This window comes from Pelecanus crispus, chromosome 9 (genome assembly GCF_030463565.1).
Source record: "Pelecanus crispus isolate bPelCri1 chromosome 9, bPelCri1.pri, whole genome shotgun sequence".
NCBI lineage: Eukaryota > Metazoa > Chordata > Aves > Pelecaniformes > Pelecanidae > Pelecanus > Pelecanus crispus.
In genome coordinates this window covers 37,504,653-37,525,785 of record NC_134651.1, presented here as the reverse complement: position 1 = coordinate 37,525,785, position 21,133 = coordinate 37,504,653, and the positions used below count along the sequence as shown (strand labels likewise).

Below are 21,133 nucleotides of genomic sequence, written 5' to 3'. Positions count from 1 at the left end.
TTACAGCATTCTCAAAAAATTATTAACTTAGAAAATGTTTATGACAAATACTGCCAAATGACCACATCACACATAAATAGGATACAAAGGAAATAAAAATAAAAACAATTTTTATTTTTGCCCCTGTAAGAACTATTTACTGGAAAGAATAGGGCACTGGAAAGCGCATGAGTTTTAGGGACTCAACACATTGAAGACCTGATTTTCCAGTAGAACATGCAGGCTGGTTCAATGAAGAAGTTGAGTATCCGTAGCTGCTCTTTAATTGGCTTAAGACCAAGTCAATATTTCATGCACGCCCTGAACTCATGTGGCATTTGCACCAAGACCCCAGCTGAAGTGCTACTGAGGTTAAACTGCAATCTTTCCTTTGAATTCAGATGGTTTTGGCTCAGTCCTGGGCATATTCAGGATCAGGAAATCAGGGTGAGAGGACTAAAGCAACATTAGCATCACACTCAGAAAAAAAGTGAGGATCAGAGAGTACATAAGAATCAAGTAAAAAAACCAAAATCATTATTTCTGGTATAAAACTGTTTACAAACACTGGTTGTTCAGGAAATAATCTCTTGTAAGCGTAGAGCCCAGGCACTTAAGTTATTTTCAGCTTCACACTTCTGGTGGGTGGACTCTCTCCCACCATCCTCTCATCCAATGTATCAATACAGTGTTCAATAGTTTACAAAAATATTAAAAACCCCCACAAACAAAAGAACCCACATGATCTCCCCAACAAAGAAACAGAATGAAAAAAGAAACATGAAAAGATCTCTTATGAACATTAACACGCTCAACAAATCGCTGACAGGTTTTAAGAGCTGAAGCCATCAAGACCTTACAGGAAGAAAAGGACCTTTTCCATCATATGCAAAACCATCTGGTTTTGGGGCACAGTTCATGGTGTATTGCTGATGCCCTACACTTAGGACATGCCACCATCATTTTATCATCTCATGCTGCAAGGAAAAGAGGAAGATGTCTCTTGATAGTGACCCTGAAATGCCGACCTATTTTCTAAATAACATATGGCTTTGAAATAGGGCTCCTTTTGTGCTTAGAAGCAGAGGCGCAGGGAGAGCATTGTCCTCATGGAGAAGAACGAGAGCGGCTGGGGGAGCCCAGCAAGGCACTTTCTCCAAAAACGTTGGCATAGGAAGACTTGAGGAACTGGACGTAGTTTTGCATGCTGCGGTTGGTGCTCTCCGACTGCTCCAACCGATCCTTTAGATCCTGTAGGCGGCTTTCATATCGGCGCTCTGCCTACATAAAGAAGGACAAAACAGAGGCTGAAAGACAGGAACATTCATCCCGTTCACATTAAACTTAAACTGTTCCCCAAAAGTGCTGAGGACAGCAGGAATTAGCACAGCAGTAGATGACATTACCATAGATGGTGCTATATTTGTAATTTGTTCTGCTCATTTCCAACTCCATTCAGCAACCCGCTGATAAAAACAGGAGACAACACAGCTAATCAGTCAGGCTTTTAAAACTGATTAGCTATAGTTATGGGGAATTAAACACACTCTTTTCTGGAAAGCAACTTCACCTGATACATGTGCCAATCCAATTCCAAGTAAAACTCAAGTAAACAAGCAGGGCAAATAGGACAGTATGAAAGATTCCCCTTCTTCCTTCTAGAAGAAATCCTTTCCTCTAGAAGAGAAATTGCATTCTCTCTCAGATGACCAAGCACAGTAAATGAAGTCGAAATCTGTCCATGATATCTGGTGCAAATCTCATTTGAACATAAGAAAGGTCTGATTCTTTCCTTACACACACACGGAAGTTTAGAGCAAGTCCATTCAGATTGCTGCTATAAGTAAGAAGCAAATGAGAATCCGCACTCCTGAATTAGTGACATAACAGACACGTCATATCACACATCTGTCATGGACACATATAACAGCATGTCACATTCAGACACAGCTCTGCATGACTTTTGCAGCAATCCATAGGACCTTGGTTTATGGACTCTAGTTGCTGCCAGGACACCACCAGCACAGCAAGAGTATCCCTTGCAAGTCACTCACATCATCTTTGCTCCGACGCAATTGGTTCAGCTCTGTTTTATTCCTACTCAGCTGGGTCTCCAAATCCAACATCTTGGACTGGGCTGCCCTCTCTCTAGACGTTGCTCGTTCTCGAGTTTGTTCCACCTACGTGTAACAATGGAACAACAGCTTTGTTAAAGGGTTGTCTATGGAAGAATGATTTTTACCTACCCCGTTGCCCACAAAAGCCCTACAAAGTTTAATTGGACACATTCTCATACATAAGCAGCAGCTCAGTCTTGTGCTTTCCTCTCTTCTGTTGCAAACTGGAGTGTGAGGTTCAGTTTTTCAATGTGCCGACAAACAGTACCAGCATATTTTATTATTTGTATTTCACTGAACATGATGATTTCCATTACTTTGGTCATAGGAGGTATTTCCAGCATTCTCACTGTTCCCCTTTTACAATCTGGGTAGTCCTGGGAAAATTCACAAACACAAGAAATTACTTACTTGTCTTTTGGCATCCTCAATGGCCATCTCCAACTGACGTGCCAAGGAGCTACATTCACGGGTCTTCTCCTCTAACCGCAGCTGACACTGGTGGATCGATTCCTCACGTTTTGCTATGACCTGAAGGAATTCTATGTTCTGGGCGCTCGTTGTCTCTAGTTTTCTAGGTTAAGATAATAAGGGAAGGAAACCTATTCATTTTAAGTGGAGTGTGTTTCAGTCTGCCCTCTTGTCATGTCCTGACTAGTCTGGGCATAGATTCTATTACCCCTTGAAAGGTGAGAGCCCCAAGAAACACTTCGCCATTTCTCAAATCAAGATTTCAAAGATTGAAGGACATACAGAGCCCCCATATACCTGCATTTTCCCAGACATTGTCACTGAAAGGAATTTATAAACGTGGGCAAAAATACTGTAATATGTAGTAACCTCAAAATTGTCAGGCTAGGTTGGACAAGGAGCTGGTTTATCTGCTGTGTAAGCCATCGTGCTTTCTAACAACATTCATAAAAGATGCTGCAAAACCCTATAACTCTCTCTCCAGTGGACAGCTACTGATTAGAGATCCTTGTGGGATAAGCAAATGCACAGAATCCTGGAGGCACGTGGGGAACTGGAACAAGACTGAAGATGTTTCAATCCCCTGAAAAAACAATGGGAAGACGATGGAAATGGAAGGTTAAGACAGCAAGAGAGCCTAATATTTCTAACCTTTCTAGCTCCTCCACCTTCAAGGTGAGCTGCTTTTTCTCCTCCTGGGCAGACTGATACCTCTCTCTTGTCATCTCCATTTTGTCCCCCTGGAGCTCAATCTAAAAATTACAGTAAGTAATTACTTTACAGAGTAGTCACTACACACACACATGACCAACCACCTAAAATGTATGCAGCTCTCCAGAAGGAAGCACGCTCAATTCATAATTTCTAGAGAGCCCCAGAAAAGGAACAGTGGATAGAAAAGCAAAGCACCAAATGTCCATTTTGCTGGTGCTTCAAATTAACATTTGGAAAGGTATGAGAAAAATCTTCCGTATTGCAAATGAAAAGCCGGGTCTGTAAACACTTGCATGCAGAGCAGCCACCTGTAAGCACAACGAAGCACATGCATTAAAAGCAGCCATACACATGACAGCAGCCCACAAAGGCATTAGAGCCTGAGATAGCAGGAAGGTTTATAATTCCAAGCCACAGAAAAGCAGTCAGACTGCGGGATCATTTGCTGTGTCCTGATGCATGGCTGTAGAAGTCATGCCTGTCTATAGCTGCCCTGCAATACCTACACAGTCCTCCTGGGGACAAAAAAGAGAGACTGGGAAAACAACCTGAAATCAAGGTGAGAAAACAAAGTTGGGACAGCGCTATCAGCAGAAAACCACAGGAGGGAAAGCTGACAAAATGATGGAAGTAACAGAAGCGAGTGTTGGCATTAGCAAGTGTTATCAATGCTGCTATTCAAGTCCCAATAAGGTTCTGCACCAAGAGATGAGAAACCTTTCAAATAGTAAGGAATGCTACTAGATTACGCCGCTAACTTCTTGCACAAAGACATGGCACACACCTTTATTTTGCAGTGCACGTTTAATCTTTTCAAAAAGAGACGAGAACAGAGATGAAGTTTGAACCTTCCTGTGATTAGAAATTCATCTTCGTCTCAGACTTGTGGATTGCAGTGCTGCAGGTTTCTGCCAGTCCCTTACCCGCTGACGAAGATCTGCGATCATGACAGACAGGTCCACATTCTTCTTCTCATAACTCTGAAGCTGGTCCTGACATTCTGCTAGCTGCGTCTCTGTGATCTTTAGGATCTCGGGCAGCTTTTCCAGTTCAGCAAGCTGGCTCTGGAACTGTTTACGTGCCTATAATCAAAGAAGAGAACATGAGGAACTTTCAAACGTCCATAAGGTCAAGACTAAAAAATTTCTCAAACTTCAATGAAACTGTTAGTCTGCAACCATGATGACACTGTGTGGCTATTCGGCCAGTCCTGGAGTTCAAAGCCTAAGGTCTTCTCCTACTCCAAAAGGCTTTCTCTTAGGATTTGGCATTCCCTATGGATGGAGTGAGAATTATTGAGCATTTTGGATCCTGGGGTTCAGTTTTACTAGAAGTACAAGCTCTTTTCCGAGGACAGCTGTTCCACATCAGACAATGGTGTAACCTACCTAGTCCACTGTTCTAAACCACTATTTCTGCAGCAAAGGACACCCTAAGCAATTTACACACCTCTGAAGAATGCCATGTAGTCAAAAAGAAGCTGCTAAATGTTGAATAAATTTTGCAGAATGAACAAGTCCTGAGAAAAGCTAATGGAAAAGGCAAATTCAAGATAAGCCTTTTATTTCCTATTCACAGCCATTTTTCACTACCTTCAGAACATTAAGATCCATGAATGTCTAAAACGTGTCAGTCTTTAGAGGAATAGTTACCAGTTCAATCTCCTTGTTCCTTTCATCTTTTAGTGTCTTGTTCTCTTTATCACACTTCTCCAGTTTTGCTGCCACTTCATCTGCTTCCATTCGGGTCTTCAACACCTGGACATTCAAAAAAACCCACATGCTTTATCTGCTATATATAGTTTTCAACAAATGTGCAATGCTTTGGAGTAACTAAAACTGCTCAAGGTTCAGCAACAAGTTTCTGCCACACTAACCACCACCCCAGAACTGTATTTGGAAGTTCACTTTCTGCTTCTGCCAGCTGGATCATTTGGGCTTTCCACCAAACGCTCTCCTGTCTTGCCTTATCCTCCTATTACCACAATATCCAAAATCCACCCCCAAAAGCAGCCAAGGAACAGTACTTGCCACACTAAAAGGCAGAAGAAAGCATCTCACTATTTTCCTTTACCTTTTGAAAAGGAGTAGGGAAAAGTGAAATAATTAAAACCAGTCTTTTGTTTTCCATTAATCAAGATCTGTGGGAGTCAGCTCTTCGTAATGACCAAGTTATCAGCACATAGTGAGGAAGGCAAGTCTTCCACACTTTGCAATACAGCACATGGCAGTCTGGATGCTGCCATTTGAGAAAAAGTAAGGCTAATAGAGACAAAAGAACCAAAACCATATGAAACTGCAACATCCTCCAAGAGCAAGCAAAGGGTTAAGGCATTGCAGAACAAGCCAAAACAGTGAAGGGAGAAAACATGTTCATGCAAGGGCTGAAGGTTTTGTTAAGATGCCTACCTGTGACTTGTAGGTTTCAATCAACCCTTCATAGTTCCTGACAGAGCTCTTGAGCTGCTGCACTTCCATCTGCGCTTGGTTCAGCTTTTCCTCCATTGGGACCACACTAGCCTGAAAAAAGAAAACATCTTCCATTGAGTGCTTGGAAGTAACTGCCACGCTAGCTGTCTAACGTTGTCTAGACTAAGAAAAAAGACTTTTGTCAGTGCAAGTTGGCAAAACTTTCCAGACTTCAGTGGATTGCCAAATTTACACCAGCAGAACACAGAGGTTTGTGATGGACGTGCAATCTTTCCATTTGCCTGAATGAGCTGTGCTACCTGGATTAGGGACACTCCTTACTTGGATCAATGCCTAGCTTTCCAAGAAGAAATTTATATCGGTCACCTACAAGATCACCAGTGGTAAGAGATGACAGGAGAAATATGCCAGCCACTTTTTTTATTGTGGAGATTACTCCTCTCTCTGCATGAGCTACAGTTGTTTGTTCTCTAGCCAGCAGCATGAGGATGTAAGGACAAGATGCAAGATCCCAGCTGGAAGAAAGTACTTGGCTTGGACATACTCCTAGTCAAAACATGGAAGAAACCCAGTCCTCCTACAACGTTCACTTTCTTTCTTTATGTCTCTTCCCAGCGTACTTGCCCTATCATACCCATGGTGGCAATGGGTGCAATTCAACTCTGTCCTCAGAGGCTAAGCAGCCGGTTATAATTTCTCCTTTTTTTCCCTAGCATTTCAGCTTCAAACCCCTAGAATAACTGACCTTTAGCCTTTCGTTCTCCATTTTAAAAGAAGTGATCTCTGTAGTCTGTCGATGCAATTTATCCACCAAAGCTTCTCTGTCTTCCCGCATCCTGTCCTCCAGGCTTGTCTGCTGTTCCAGCAAGTCTGCAACACGGCTGCCATACAGAAAGAAAACAAATCCTTAAGTGACAAGAAAGAATAAGACTCCTAACCCTTGAAAACTGCTTTGGAAACATGGCTTTTCCCTATCCTTTCCTCTTCCTCCTCCAGTGATGTATGCACACCTATCTGTTACACTGTTCTACCACCTCAGTCATCTTAGCTTGCTGGAAATTAACTTGAGTTGTCCCCCTGGAGCTCAAATGCATTGCCTCCAAGATACACAGGATAAAGAGTTACTTCTCTTGTCTCATACCTACCTATTTTTTCCTGCAGCAACAACTGTACTACAGTCATACCAACACATTTATTTAGCTTCAAAACAAAATTGGCACAAACTATACTGCTTATCTCCTCTAATCCCTTCCATTCAAGCATCTCAAACAGATCTCAAAAGAAAGATAACCTTAATTCTTTCAAAGCATTACAAAATGGCAAAGGAACAGAGAGTTTTAAGGTTCAGCAAACCCTTAAAAAGCCTGCCTTTGCTGTGGCAAGTCAGCAGCAGAAGTCACATCTCTCTCTCTCCCTCTTAATCTCCCCAAACTCTGCTCTAGCCCTTAGGCAGTACTGGCTTTGCTTGGATATTTACAAGCAATCCAATTAAATTATTCAATTTAATGAAATTATTCATTTAAATTCAATTAAATTGTCCTCGAACTTAGAACTCATCCCCACTCATGCTTGTTTCTCCACACTAATTTTATTTTAACCTGTTCAGTGTAACAATTTCCAGTTCGAGGTCACTCTTGTCCTTTACTACTTTGTTGTAGCGACTCCTCCAGGACTCCAGAGTAGACAGCGCCTCAGCAACATAACTATCCTATCAAACAAAAGAAATACATGAGGAAAAGAGCAAGGGTGACAAAAATGTCACTGGACATTGTATTTGCAGACAATATGCAGAGATATTGATATGCTTAAGCATGATACGTGCAGAGACTTCACTAAGACTTTTAAAATATTGAGGGCAAGTATTTATTTTTATTCTTCCTGATCCTTCAGAGAGAGGTGTTCTCCAACACTACTGTCAGCCAACAGATAGAACAGCAGCGAAAGAAGAATCCTCTTTGAAGGCAGATGAACTATCACAACTACAAAGCACAGCTAAGATTCTACTAGAGGCCCTGGTCCCTGGAATTCTAAAAACAATGGGGGGGGGTGGAATATCAAAGTAATGCAAAATCCATGCTCCCTTCTGATTTGTTTTAGTCCTACCTTTTCTACTTTTTCTTTATATCCTTCAGTCACTTTCAACAGGAAATTCCAGTACACTTCTAAGTCTTTGTTCTTTTCTGCTCTGACTAGTTTCTTGATTAATAACCAGCTCCATTCAGAATTTTCAGCCAAAAATACCAGGCTTTATTTCATTGGCTTTTGTCAACCCCTCAGATGGTTCTGAAGAACCAGGCAAAAAAATCAGATCTGCTAGTTTAGTATGATCTAAGTTATTGCATGTCCTAAGTTAAGGACACGCAGTGAATATAGTGACAGTTGAGAAAACTGGATTTGTTCTAAACTTAGCATAAATGGGCCAAGGCATCAAGACAGAAATAAATCTCATTAGTTGAAAGCAGAGACTCTCCCCAGGGCTGCTACCAGAAATCAAAGATTTAGATGCATGATCTGAAATGAGGTCTCTCCTCCTGCATTATCAGGTACCTTTTCTGCTAGCTGGACAGTCAATTGCTGTGCATACTCTTCACTCCGCTCTGCCCGCTCTTTCTGTGCACGCATGGCTTTCTTCAGGGCCTCTTTATCACGGTCTGCCTTCTGCTTTAGATCTTTCAGTTGCTCCATGATATGTTCCACCTCTGCCTTATGCTGAGCTTCACTGCGCTCCAGATTCTGCAGGGGGGCAGAAAACACACCACATGAATAATGTCCTTATACCTGCATAACCAAAGCAACAACTAATTTCCTCGAAACAGTGGAGAGAGCTGGGCATAAATCCCCAATCTCCAGCCTGGAGGTACTTGCAATGACATTTCACGTACACAATCCTGTCCTAATGCTGACAGACCTTGTCAGCATGACATGTCTTCCTTTCTTTCCAAAAGTCTTATTTTCTTCTTTCATAAGTCCCTCTCTAGAATACTGATTTCCTCTCCTGACCAAGATAAATACTGGTCTACCGGTCTTTTGATCTACCTGAGAACATTCTCTTTATTAATTGAAATGCTCACATATAATAATGTTGCTTTATGCAGCTATATACCTTAACAGAATTAAGATTCCTCTAAACCATTAACACACATATGCTCATCATAACATCATCACAACATCAAAAGATATGTTAGACATAAGACTTTGATCAAGATAAACCAAGGGAACTTTCTCCTCCTCATTAATACTGTAGAAAGCATGCATGAGTGTGATCAAATACAGGAACTCGTGGCACAGCATTTTTCCCAGAAAGCAAATTAAATAATTTATGATCTGTCTTGATGCTTGACTAAACCAAAACCATCTTTTCAATAATTATGTAGTAATTAACTTAGAAAAAATATACCTAATAAACGCACATAGACCTTAAGGCTCTGATTTTGCTTCATGCATCAGAAATGAAAAGCTTTTTCTTTTCTTACTTCATTTGAAAAGTGTGCTGTGTGTTAGTGGTATAAACATCATCCAATATTTCAGACTACCAGACACAGTAGAAGAATAGTTGGTGAGTGCTACCTCCCTTGCCAGTCAATTCAGTTCATGACAGTAAATGAAGACACAATCCCCAGGGACCACTGAAAACATACCCGTATCTGTATATTCAGACGGTTGTTCTCAGCTTCTTTATTTCGCAGCTGTGCTTGTAAATGGCCTCTCACAGCCTCCATAGATTTGGAGAGTTCGCATGCTGTCTTTGCCTGGTCCTAAAAAAGCAGCAGAGAAGACACACACCTTTTTCCTCAACAAGCTAACAGAAGGAACTTTTTCTAATATGTAATACCATTCAGTGAAGAAATCTGATACTATCTCCAGCCACCTCCACTTTCCTCAGATAGACCCTCACAGCTCCTCTACTCCAACAAAAGTGTAGCCATTTATTTTACTGGCCTGAAAGTGACTGGCCTGAAAGATTTGTTCTAGGGCAAAACATCCTTCATATCTGATCTCTTCCACTACATTCCTTTTTTACTTCCTAAACAGAGGAGCAGATTGGAATTTGAGATCAGGAACCAACAGGACCTTAAACAGAAAGGCAATTCAGTGATAAGCCCAAGCAAAGAAAATACAACCTATTCATCTTTGTGATGGATGTTTTATTAGCACAAAATTGAATCCACAACTGTGTGGGAATAGGTAGCTGTCTGTCTAGTTTTATAAGCAAGGCAGTCATCTGATCCCTTAAAAAGTAATTGTCTGCAAGTACAAACCCGTATTTTGGACTATCTGTGGTTCTACAGAACTGGGAGGTGGAGCAGGGAGGGGAAAACAGAAAAAAGAAACTACCTTTTCTGCCTGTATCTGAATGGTAAGATTGTCCACTTCTTCTTCTTTCTCCTGAAGCTTCATCTGAAGTTGCTGGGAAAACAAACACCACTCAGATGTTAAGTAATAAACACATCTAGGTTGGCAGGTGGAGGGAAAGAGGTGTAACTGCCTCCCTTCTGAGACCCTCTAATCCACAGCACTCTCTGTCTGGTATCCACAGCAACAGCATCCTTGGCCCCGGAAAAACATGCTGCACTGTCCTCAAGCAGAAAGCAAAAGGGATACACATACATTTGTGTAACATGGCATAGGACACCCAGTCAAGAATGAGGACCTTACAGGACTATATACTCCACAGACAAAAAAAAAAAAAAAAAAAAAAAGTGTTACATCACAGCGAGTTTTATAACTGGCAACATGAGAACTCTTTTCCCAGTTTACAGATAAGGAAATGAACAAAAACTGGCACCAGGTCACTCACTCATTCAGTGACAGAAGCAGACACAGAAAGCTTACCCTCTTTTCTAAGGATAACATGATAAACATACAGAAACAATAAGATGATTTCCAAACTGAAGAATTCTATCCTGACCATCAGGGATATTTTAGTAGTAGAAATTTTTTTCTCTCCCACCCTCAGAGTTTTCTTTTTAAAGAAATATGTAGTAGAATTTTTGCTTTGTACATTCTGTACCGTAAGAAAAGGTAAGCAGAATCATTTGTACTTAAACATAATAAGAACAGGCTTAAGCTCTCCTTTATAGCTGAATACTGTAAGTCCTAATGGTGCTGTTATATGTAGGTCTCAGTTGTGCTATCCCCATTCTAAGCCCCCATATTTCAAAGGCTATGAAAATCTATCCACTTTGAAATGTAGGTTGTTAACCAGAAGAGCAATGTAGTGGCTCCGATTACCACAAAAAGCAAAATATTTTTTTATTGGTCTTAAAGGCATTAGTGTAAGATTTGATGGCTGAATACAAGACAAAGAAGAGCTTGTCATTTTAGATCTCTCTGCTTTATCATTAAAAAAAAGAAAAAGGGGGGGGGGGCGGGGAGGGAAAAAAAAAAAAAAAAAAGGAGAGATTGTGGTTTGCTTACCACTTTCTCTGCATCTGAGTCAGCCAGCTTTTTCAGCAGTGCTCCTTGCCGCTCCAGTATCTTCTGAGCATCCTTCTACAAAAGAAATACGTGAGAGAAATTGTTAACTAAAAAGTCAGTTTTATACAGATTCTTTAAATGGAACTGGGCAAATCAACCATTTCCTGTCAGTTGCAGCAGCAATTCTCAGAAGATACCCAGAAGCATCAAATTTGCTGAATATTTCACATATCATCACCCATCTCAGAAAGCTTTTCCACTTCTCAAAGATTGTAATAAAAAGCATGATGGCTATTTAAGATCTTTCCGAACTCTCCCGCTACTCAGGGAAAGTCATGTGGAAGCACTCAGTCCTTTTATCCAGTCTCACTGGTGGCTGAAAGAACTGTTACCATCAGCCTGTTTTCGCTCAAATGTAACAAACTACAGGAGGAATAGCAATTTCATTTCTGTATTGCTCTTACAAGCAGTATAGAATTGTTCTGTACAAGCAGTACAGAATTGTTTACAATTTCTCTGTTACTGCTCTTACAGCCTATAAAAATAATGTTCTGAACGTCCTTAGGCTCCCATTAGCTAAGGCCACATCTCGTCCTCAGGCTTCAGCCAATGCAACTGTAGCAGTAACATTTCAGACTAGCACAATCAGCAGACACAGCGGTATCCAGATGTATTGGGTTTGTGTGGCAAGGTTTTCGTAGCGGCGGGCTACAGGGGTAGCTTCTGCGAGAAGCTACTAGAAGCTTCCCCTATGTCCAATAGAGCCAATGCCAGATGGCTCCAAGATGGACCCGCCGCTGGCCATGGCCAAGCCCATCAGCAACGGTGGCAGCACCTCTGTGATAACATATTTAAGAAGGGAGAACAAAACCCAAAGGAACACAAAACTGCAGCTGGAGTGAGGAGTGAGAATAGGTGAGAGGAACAACTCTGCAGACACCAAGGACAGTGAAGAAGGAGGGGAGGAGGTGCTCCAGGCACGGGAGCAGAGATTCCCCTGCAGCCCCTGGTGCAGACCATGGTGAGGCAGCTGTGCCCCTGCACCCATGGAGGCCCACGGTGCAGCTGATATCCACCTGCAGCCTGGGGAGGACCCCACGCTGGAGCAGGTGGATGTGCCCAAAGGAGGCTGTGACCCCATGGAGAGAGGAGCCCAGGCTGGAGCAGGTTTGCTGGCAGGACTTGTGACCCTGTGGGGGACCCACGCTAGAGCAGGCTGCTCCTGAAGGGCTGCACCCCATGGAAGGGACCCACACTGGAGCAGTTCATGAAGAACTGCAGCCCGTGGGAAGAACCCACATTGGAGAAGTTCGTGGAGGACTGTCTCCCATGGGTGGGACACCATGCTGGAGCAGGGGAAGAGTGTGAGGAGTCCTCCCCTGAGGAGGAAGGAGCAGCAGGGACAACGTGTGATGAACTGACCGCAACCCCCATTCCCCATCCCCCTGCGCCACTCAGCAGGAGAAGGTAGAGAAAAACGGGAGTGCAGTTGAGCCCAGGAAGAAGGGAGGGGTGGGGGGAAGGTGTTTTAAGATTTAGTTTTTATTTCTCATTTTCCTACTCTGATTTGACTGGTAATAAATTAAACTGAGTTTCCCCGCGTCGAGTGTATTTTTCCTGTGATGGTAATTGTTGAGTGACCTCTCCCTGTCCTTATCTTGACCCATAAGCTTTTTGTTATATTTTCTCTCCCCTGGCCAGTTGAGAAGGGGAGTGATAGCGCGGTTTTGGTGGGCACTTGGCATCCAGCCAGGGTCAACCCACCACACCAGATAAAGAGTTGGCAACAGAAAAGTGCCTATACCTTTTAATACAGTCAAAGACTTAGATGCTCTAACATCCTCACAGCAGAAGAGTCAGTCTTACTCTACGACATAGGCAGGGATTAAAAAAACCCCAAAACTATCCATCCTTTACGGCACAGGGTCAAGAGCAGGGTTGAGAAAAAAAGGGGGGGAGGGGGAGATTTAAAAGCTCTCAAACTCCATTTCAGTCCACAAGACAACACAGCCTCCTGTAATCAGCCAAGTTCGAGCACACAGCACTGCTCACCTCCCGGTTATGCTGCTCTCTGAGAAGTTCTCGTAGTGTCCGGTTGGTTTCTTCAAAGGTGCTCAATTTCTGGAGAAGCAGCTCTTTTTGTCTTGTCAGTGCGTTAATGTCTGAGCTGCTCATGTGTTTCTCCTAGAGGAAAAACAAAAAACCCAACACTACCATCCCCCCAAAAAACAAAAAAAAAATTGTTCACATGGAATTAATGTAGGAAGCTGATACAAGCATGAGCAGTGCAATAGTCAGCACCATGTGTACAGAAGGTAACTGCAAGTAAATACCCCACTTCCAAACAAACCAGCAAACACGTTAAGCATGTTAAATCCCTCCACCCTTCCTTACATTTTTCTGGATCAGCAACTGTAACATTACATTTTTAAGACAGCTGTATAACAGGACAACATACTAAAGGCAAGAAGAAAAAAGGACAACACCTACAATATTGAGTCTCCCAATTGTATTTTTCAGGGCATGGATCTGCCTGGCTGCTGCTGCTCCATCCCTTTCTGCTTCGCTCAGCTTGGACATCAAACACTCTTTCTCATGCTGCAAGTACTTTTTCTGTAGCCTGTAATGAGAATTCAGCCATCAGAGAAACAAGAAGCTTTGACAGCTGTACCAGCCACTACTAATATACAGTTGATTGGGTTAAAACTCATAAAACCCCTTGAATGAGAGGATAAAAGCTCTAAAACACTGTTCAAGATTTCAGTGTGGAAGTTTTTCTGATAGAAGCCAGTAAGTAGACAACAGGAGCTTGCTAGGACCACAACTATGAAACAGGAATTTAGAGGGGACAAATCGGGCTTATACCAAAGCCTGCACACACTATTAAACCCAAAACACAATGCTATGCTTTTCCTGAGCACTTAAGCCACACCAGAGATAAGACTCCAAATGGCTGAACATGAAACAGGAAAGCACACTAAGAAATACAGCTCAAAGTTTTTAGCCAGGGCTTGTAATCTCAGAAGTATTCACAAAGTTTTCTGAAAAAGGAATAACAGTATTAACTTCCAAGTGATCTTTCTTAAGAAAAAAATAAAACTAACTCTTTTAAAACACTAGTGTCCCCCTGGAGACACAAATTTCCCTAATTCTTTAGATACAAAGCAGACGCAAAAACGTCAGACTTTGAGACCTTCAGGGTCACTAAGAAAAAAAAAAAAAAATCATGATTCAGTCCTCTCAGGGGCTGTCACTCTGGTCTCACTATGATTTTCACAAAGGCCAAAAATTCTCCGCTAGCTTTCAGCTCTGTGTTTATTCATTTGTTGTTCTACCAATATCATCACAATTCAAACAGCATCTCTTAACCTTCAAAATATTAATTGCAGAGCTAGGATGACCCTCCAGCAGGCCACACAAGCCAACTGCTCTCAGGTTCCTCTCAGAGTTTTCCTTTCCAATAATCACGCTAGAGTCCTTCTCTGCAGCTATTGCCATCTTAAGTCCCCCTTCTAAAAGGTGACAAAAAAAATCCAAGAACATCAGTTCTTCAGCAGCACTGCAACCCAAGGTACAAACTACAACTTCAAATAATGTTAGCAATAAAGGAAGTGGGTGCCCTGTAAATACCACTACTTGCAGTAACAACAGAGAACTGGAGCTTTCTTACACAGTTAGATCTTTCTCTTCCTTTATGCGTTCAATATTGCGCCTGAGCAGTGTATTTTCGTGTTCTGTTTCTACCAGCTCTTGTGTGACCTCATTCAGTTCTTCTTTCTGCTCCTCAAGGAGACGCTTTGTCATTTGCTGCTGTTCCTCCTTTTTCTGCAGCTTGGCCTGATGAAGATATTTAAATAGAACTTGAGACAAACCAGGTGCTTTTAAAGTGATACACTCAATCCACATCTCAAACCAGTGAACCAGCTATTCAACTGCACCAAACAACAAAGGATGATACTTCTTCAGTTATTGCCTGGAAATACCTCCCATCCCACAAACACAGGGAGACACAAGCGTCCTGGCTCTAAGTCCAAAAATTGTCATCAGCCATGAGACAGGTGACACACCTCAAACATGGCAGGAAAGGAGCTCTGGTAGCAGTTCACACGCTGGAGATGGCTCCCATTGCTCCACTATTGCTTTGTGAGATCCAGGGAACTGGGTGAAATCAACCTAAATAGTCCCTGGCATTTTGTTTCCATCTACCCATTCTGGATTACTCAGGAGGTTCTGTGGCAGCTCAGTGTCACTGCTGGTAGTGTGAGTGGAGTTGTGTACAGCCTACTCAAGAGCTGAATGGGGCTCCGAAGTTGACTACTGCTCCTCATGAATGACACATGCATCCCATTTGGCAGTTAAGAGCACTACAAACAGTTGAAGATGCGCAAGAAAAGAGAACATAGAGGGGGGTTGAACTACTGTACCAGACTTGTTTCTTTTTGCAGCAAAAAAGATCACTGGAGATTCCCTGGCTTGTACTGAATTAAAGCTAACAAAATTAATGTGATCTTACACATGGATTTAAGTGACACTATCAAACATTTACATTCAATTAACTTATTAAAAGTATCAAAATGGATTTTTGTTTTACAATCATGCAAGTAATTCCATTAAATTTTGTAGCATAAATAAAATGGAAAACACTTAATATAAGAATGTACTTGACTCAAATCCTATTCTTGTTCACTGATTTGAACTTCATGTAGTTCCAAGTAATAATAAGAATACAAGATTTTCTACCCTCGGTGTTAACTCAAAAATGCAGTTTGCCCCCACAATAGAGCATCTTATGAAATCTGGAAACTCCTTCTACCCATTTTTTAAATGGCATCAAGTATGTAAGAGGCTATTTATCTGGAAAATACAACATCACTGGGTTGCACATTTTGAAACAGAATCAGAAGAAACAAATCTGTTGAGTAAGTGGATTCTTTGACAATAAAACATCAACATACTGTATTTTTCACCTTCTGGAAGGACCAGTTTTCAGATCTGGGGCTTGGGCAGAAGACAGATTATTTGGAAACTGAAGCACAGCAATACCTTATTAAACGGATAATGTTTTAAAATGTTTCATAGTAGGGCTTAGTGAATTTCTCCCTAGGATAGTTCAGCTCTTCTAAACAACTGATTTTTTTTAAGCAAGCTAACCAAAGGCCTGGGTAGTTGTCCATTGCAACAAGACTTGACTCCAGCCTCCTCTTGCCAAACAATCAGCTACAAAGCCTGAGTCAGCAGGTCCTTACACTGCCTCCTCACCTCATTCTTCAGCGTTCCCACTACATTCATCAGGCTATCTATCTTCTTTTCATATTCATTCATTTTACAGTAAACAGCATCCTCCTCATCTGTAGAGAGGTCACTCAGGCGCAATACTGACAGCATTTTTTCTGAATCTGGAGGTGTAATTTCTAGGCGGTGAGTTGGTCCCTGGTGGAAAAGCAATAAAAGGCAAATTTTTTTTAGTATAAAGTTATAAACACTATTCTAACCCTAACTCTGCCAAAAACAGAGACTAGGTCGCATCACTGCAATAAGGCTAGTAAGGAAAAAAAAACATTTGTAAACAGCTCTTTCATTTCCATCAGGGAAAGGTCAAGAACGCAGAAAGACTAGAACAGAAATGAAGAAAAAATAATGAAAGTTCAAATTCTCAACCAGCAAGAGCCAGGAATACAGAAGGCAAAACTATCAACCCATGAGAAAGAAAATACACAAACGCTCCATGCTTTGGAAGAGACTAAGAACAGCAACTCCTCACTGTGCCTCCAGATGAGATCTTAAAGGGGACTAGTAAAACTACAATAAACAAAGAAATTTGTCTGGCTTCTAGAGGCAGAAAGGCATGATATGGCCATAGACTGCTAATTAACTTCCAAGTTTTCTATATTAAAAAGTGAAAAAGATTTACAGAAGACACTTAAAATGGATGGTAGGTGACAGAGGCCTTCTTTCAGATCAGCTCAGCTCCCTCACTACACAACTGCTCTCTTCAACCTCAGATAAACCTCAAAGTTTGTTTAAAAGAGCAAAATCAGCCATACCTCCCATTTGCAGGTGGACTCCCGCACAGATGTTTTGCCTGGGGGCATCCAGGGGGCCTTAGTTTTCACCCGGACAGCTCGGCACATGTTTGTGGTATCCCCTTTCGTTTTCTGTTTGTGCTTTTGCTAAAGAAAGAGAAAATAAAATAGATCACAGACTTTTAAAGAACCATTTACAATTTTCAGTGCTGCAAACCCAAATGAAAGTTCATTCATACAAAAATATCACAGTGTTTCACACGATACATCAGATCAGACGAGCTAGCAGCCATCAGAGGAGGCGAACACCAGCCAGAAGGAAAGGTTATTGCACATTCCGTTGACAGTATGGCTAGATGTAGTACATTCTTGTCGATCACATAACAACTCTGTTATATCACTGGGATACCTGCACTTGTGATGTGATGAGAGCCTTACCCAGCAGGCCAGGGGTGGGAGATGGGGGTGGGTGGGAAGGAAGTCTCCTCTGTATGGAGATACACAAAAAAAATACTGCAATACAACCCATTCACGTGAAGAAGGAACAACCTGGGAGATCCCTCTCCATTCCAGATTCATTTCACAAAAAAGCAGCTGTATCATTTGACAACAACACTACCAGAGAAAAAAGAACAGTGCAGCATGATTGGTTACAAAAAGCCCCTGAAATGTTTTCCCTGCTTTGCAATCAACTAATAGATCCACACTTACTTGTATTGAGCTTGACATGCTCTAACTGAAGGAAAGTTAAAGTCGTTTTGCACAATTCTAACCTTAGAGAAATATCAGATATTCTAAATATTCCCTACAGGCAACTAATTAATAGGACTCATTGATTTCACTGTCAGGCCCTACCCCATTATGATATTTGCCATTAGCAACAAACACAAAATTAATAGAGGACTTAGAACAGAATGTCTGCACATAAGGAAGAATGAGCTAGCAAATTCCATCATCTTTTGAGAACAACTTTACATAAACATCCAACTGCAAAAGAGGACATGAGATAGCTAGAAACTCAGCTTCAGTATTGCCTTCTACCTACTGTGGATAAGGCTATGAAGAGATCCTCTTTGCTGCGTAGCTCAGCAGACTGATGCCAGAAGATGGTTTGAATTCAGAGTCTTTTTTTCTAAACACATTTATTTTAATACAATCAAGATGGAATTTGAAACGCCTAAATATTACCTTTCCCCAAACCTGTCCTACAAAAGTAGGGATGAAACCAAAGAAAAACCATTATCAGGACACAAAACCAGGAAATAAAAGGGAAAAAAAAAATTCCCCCCAACAACATCACATTGGAAACAGCACTCCTCACAATCACATGCTTGAACATGGAAAGTAACTATATATTCTATATCGTACTCAAATTGTCTTAAACACAGAAGACGTGTTACTGAAAAGTCACCACTGAATATGAATTCAAGCCTTACAGCTCTAATACAACAGTAAAACAGACCTTGAAGATTTTGTGGTGCTTCTAGGACCCTCACCTTCCTCTCTGTGAGCCCTTACAAACACCCAGCTGCACACTCCTACCTGGCATTTTGCAGGTGTGGTTTTCTGACCCTTTTTAATATGGACATGGACAGGGGTGTTTTCATCCACATGGACGTGCAAAGGGGGAGATGAGGAACGGTTCTTCATGGCTCTTCTCCCACAGATGGGAAGGGGCAATACAATGAAAGGAAACCTGTGAATAAGGAAACTGGAAATAACAACATTTCCCTCTGTGCCAGACAGCAACAATGGCCAGCCTTGGTTAACGTTTGAGCTGTCTTTCTCTAGCATCTGCCATTTTGAATTGCACACTATTTTGCTGTAAAGCTAGGATTAATACAAACAATTTCTCTGCTTCTCATATTTTCTGCTTTTAACATGGTTATTAAAGACCAAATACAGTTGGATTGATAGCAGGTGTCTGTAAGAGTCATTGGAGTTCAAAGTCTTAGAATAAGTGAGCAAATCAAGGGTTCCAGTAACCAACACAATCTGAATATGAAGAGAAATTTGAAAGGGGGAGAAGAGGAGCATTAATTTAACAGTGTAGTTAAGAAAAATCAACAGGAAACCACCAGATCCTTCCATCTTAGAACCCTGAACCAGTAAACTCTTTCATATACACTTAACTTGAAGTGTCTTTTTGAAGTTAAACAAATGCTTAAAAGCTTTTGGACCGCGACATTTCTCTAATCTTCAGAAAAAAAAGCATAACCTTAACCAATATCTAACAGAACATGGAAAAGCTTAGAGACACAAGGTTAAAGTCATCACCATTGAACTTGATGCTTTGCTCAAGGTAATGGTATAATGCAATTGCAAATCTTACAAAAATCCACCAGCAGCACTAGTCTGATTCTAGCAGAAAGGTTTTTGTCAGCCTAGGTAAAATTACTTACAGTTATTCTAATGCTTTTAGCTCTTCTGGACAGTGCACTCTGTAGAGAGACCGAAGTCACTTCATCGTTGATGGATGAGGGACACCTGGTACAGAAATAATAAAATGACCACTAATAGGAAAAGGTGCCAATTTCTGAACACGCTCTTCCTCTCAGTTTAAGGCAACATGCAGTGTCAAACATATCAGACACATCAAATGTATGAACCCAAACAACAGAAGTTGATGTGTCCTGGCTTCCTCTGACAAACATGGGATGAGGGAAGAACTGAGATCGTAATTCCTTACATATTGATGATGAAAGTTGGTTTAAACAATGGAAATGTTCTGGACAATTATATGATGGCCTTATGATGACCTTCAAACTCTAATTGCAATTTTTAATCAGTTTCATAAGGAAACCAGGTTTGAACAGTTCCAAGGTACCTGTACATCCCCTCCCAAACCCCACACTCTCCCTAAATTCTGCCATCATCAACAGATTCTGTAAAACTTGACAGAAATGTTGAGGTCCTAGGTTTACACAGTTTTACAGGGTGGAGAGATGCATCCAAATCAGCGCTCGTGCTGAAGGAAACCCAGCACCACACAGACTGGTGTTGCAGGTCGCTGCCTGCCCAGCAGATAGGTGTGTGCCAGTTGGCTGCCCAGTAGCACACACAGAACTGGAAGTCAGCTACAGCATGAGCAGCTTCTTGCCTGGTAGTACCTGGGGGACTTGAAGACATGAGAGCGAGGGAGGAGGGATCCCCAAAGGACTGATGTCTATAGGGGAGCGATGAAGTGATGGTATACCAGGCTTAGTTAGCTAACCTTATGGTAACACTCCTTCACAACTTGCTATGTAAGAACAAGTGTTACAAGCAGAGCGTTACTTGTGATGCAGTAGAGCAGCATTTTGTACAACACTTCTGCTACACTAGAATTTTGATCACTCTTTATAGCTCACTGATTAATTTGTCAGCTTGCCAAGGTTCATATAATCATCTATTCTAAATAACACTAATAATACTGCATCTGTTTTTTAAGCAGTATGTGTTTAAGACAAAACACACCTGTATACCATGTCAGATTTATCAAAATTACAGAGGGGAAGACACAGCCGTACTTCCCTTGATCAGGAACAGGAAGCAACAGTTTTCTGATGGAACAGGATTCCCCAGCTTCTAGCTATGAACAACTCCAAACACCGCTGGGTGTTTTAATCATCTTCTTTCCAAGGAAGAGTTAACCTCTCCTCAGGACTAAACCCGCACATCGGCTACAGCACTGACTGGGAACTTACACGCAGAGCTTTTGAATCACCACGAGTGAAACTCAAATGCTGTCACCCAACTTTCCCCTAGCAACAAGGTTTATGTCAGAAGTTTAAGTAATTTCTGCCGTCTCTGGAGGCTCTTCAAAGCATCTGTGGCTACCTCAGGCTGGCAGGAACCTCGCCTGGGGCCAGTCTCCCGCTCAAAGCAGGATCACCTCTGAGGTCGGAGCAGGGCTTTACACCCAGCTGGGGCTGGAAACCCCCCAGGGGCGGCACCACCCCCCGCGCAGCCCGTCCCAGCGCCCGCCCCGGTACCGAGCGCG

The 21,133-nt window shown here is 41.9% G+C and overlaps 1 protein-coding gene across 6 annotated transcripts; it reads right to left on the bottom strand.

The window, feature by feature from the left end:
* Nucleotides 1-93: 93 nt before the first annotated feature.
* On the bottom strand, nt 94-18,895 carry ODF2 (outer dense fiber of sperm tails 2). 6 transcript variants are annotated; one of them, XM_009485763.2, is made up of 19 exons: nt 18,694-18,895; nt 17,173-17,298; nt 16,388-16,558; nt 14,799-14,965; nt 13,619-13,748; nt 13,181-13,312; nt 11,129-11,203; nt 10,046-10,117; nt 9,349-9,465; nt 8,258-8,443; nt 7,309-7,418; nt 6,456-6,591; nt 5,690-5,800; nt 4,934-5,038; nt 4,205-4,363; nt 3,219-3,319; nt 2,508-2,670; nt 2,034-2,159; nt 94-1,260 (listed from the first exon to the last, which is right to left on the bottom strand). In XM_009485763.2, the coding sequence occupies exons 1-19, from the start codon at nt 18,799-18,801 to the stop codon at nt 1,087-1,089; spliced, it is 2,469 nt and encodes an 822-aa protein (XP_009484038.2). In that variant the 5' UTR covers nt 18,802-18,895; the 3' UTR covers nt 94-1,086. The 6 variants fall into 6 exon arrangements, 5 of the variants coding, with proteins under 5 accessions (XP_009484038.2, XP_009484039.2, XP_009484041.2 ...); XM_009485764.2 differs by having other exon boundaries at nt 11,129-11,200; nt 18,694-18,818; XM_009485766.2 differs by having other exon boundaries at nt 11,129-11,200; nt 17,230-17,298; nt 18,694-18,818.
* Between the last annotated feature and the right edge of the window lie 2,238 nt (nt 18,896-21,133).

Coding starts and splice junctions, on each gene's coding strand:
- ODF2 (XM_009485763.2), bottom strand. CDS start 18,801: ATGAAGAACCGTTCCTCATCTCCCCCTTTGCACGTCCATGTGGATGAA. Junction 17,299..18,693: donor CCACACCTGCAAAATGCCAG/GTAGGAGTGTGC, acceptor CTCTTTCTTTAG/CAAAAGCACAAACAGAAAAC. Junction 7,419..8,257: donor CTGTCCAGCTAGCAGAAAAG/GTACCTGATAAT, acceptor TTTGTTTGATAG/GATAGTTATGTTGCTGAGGC.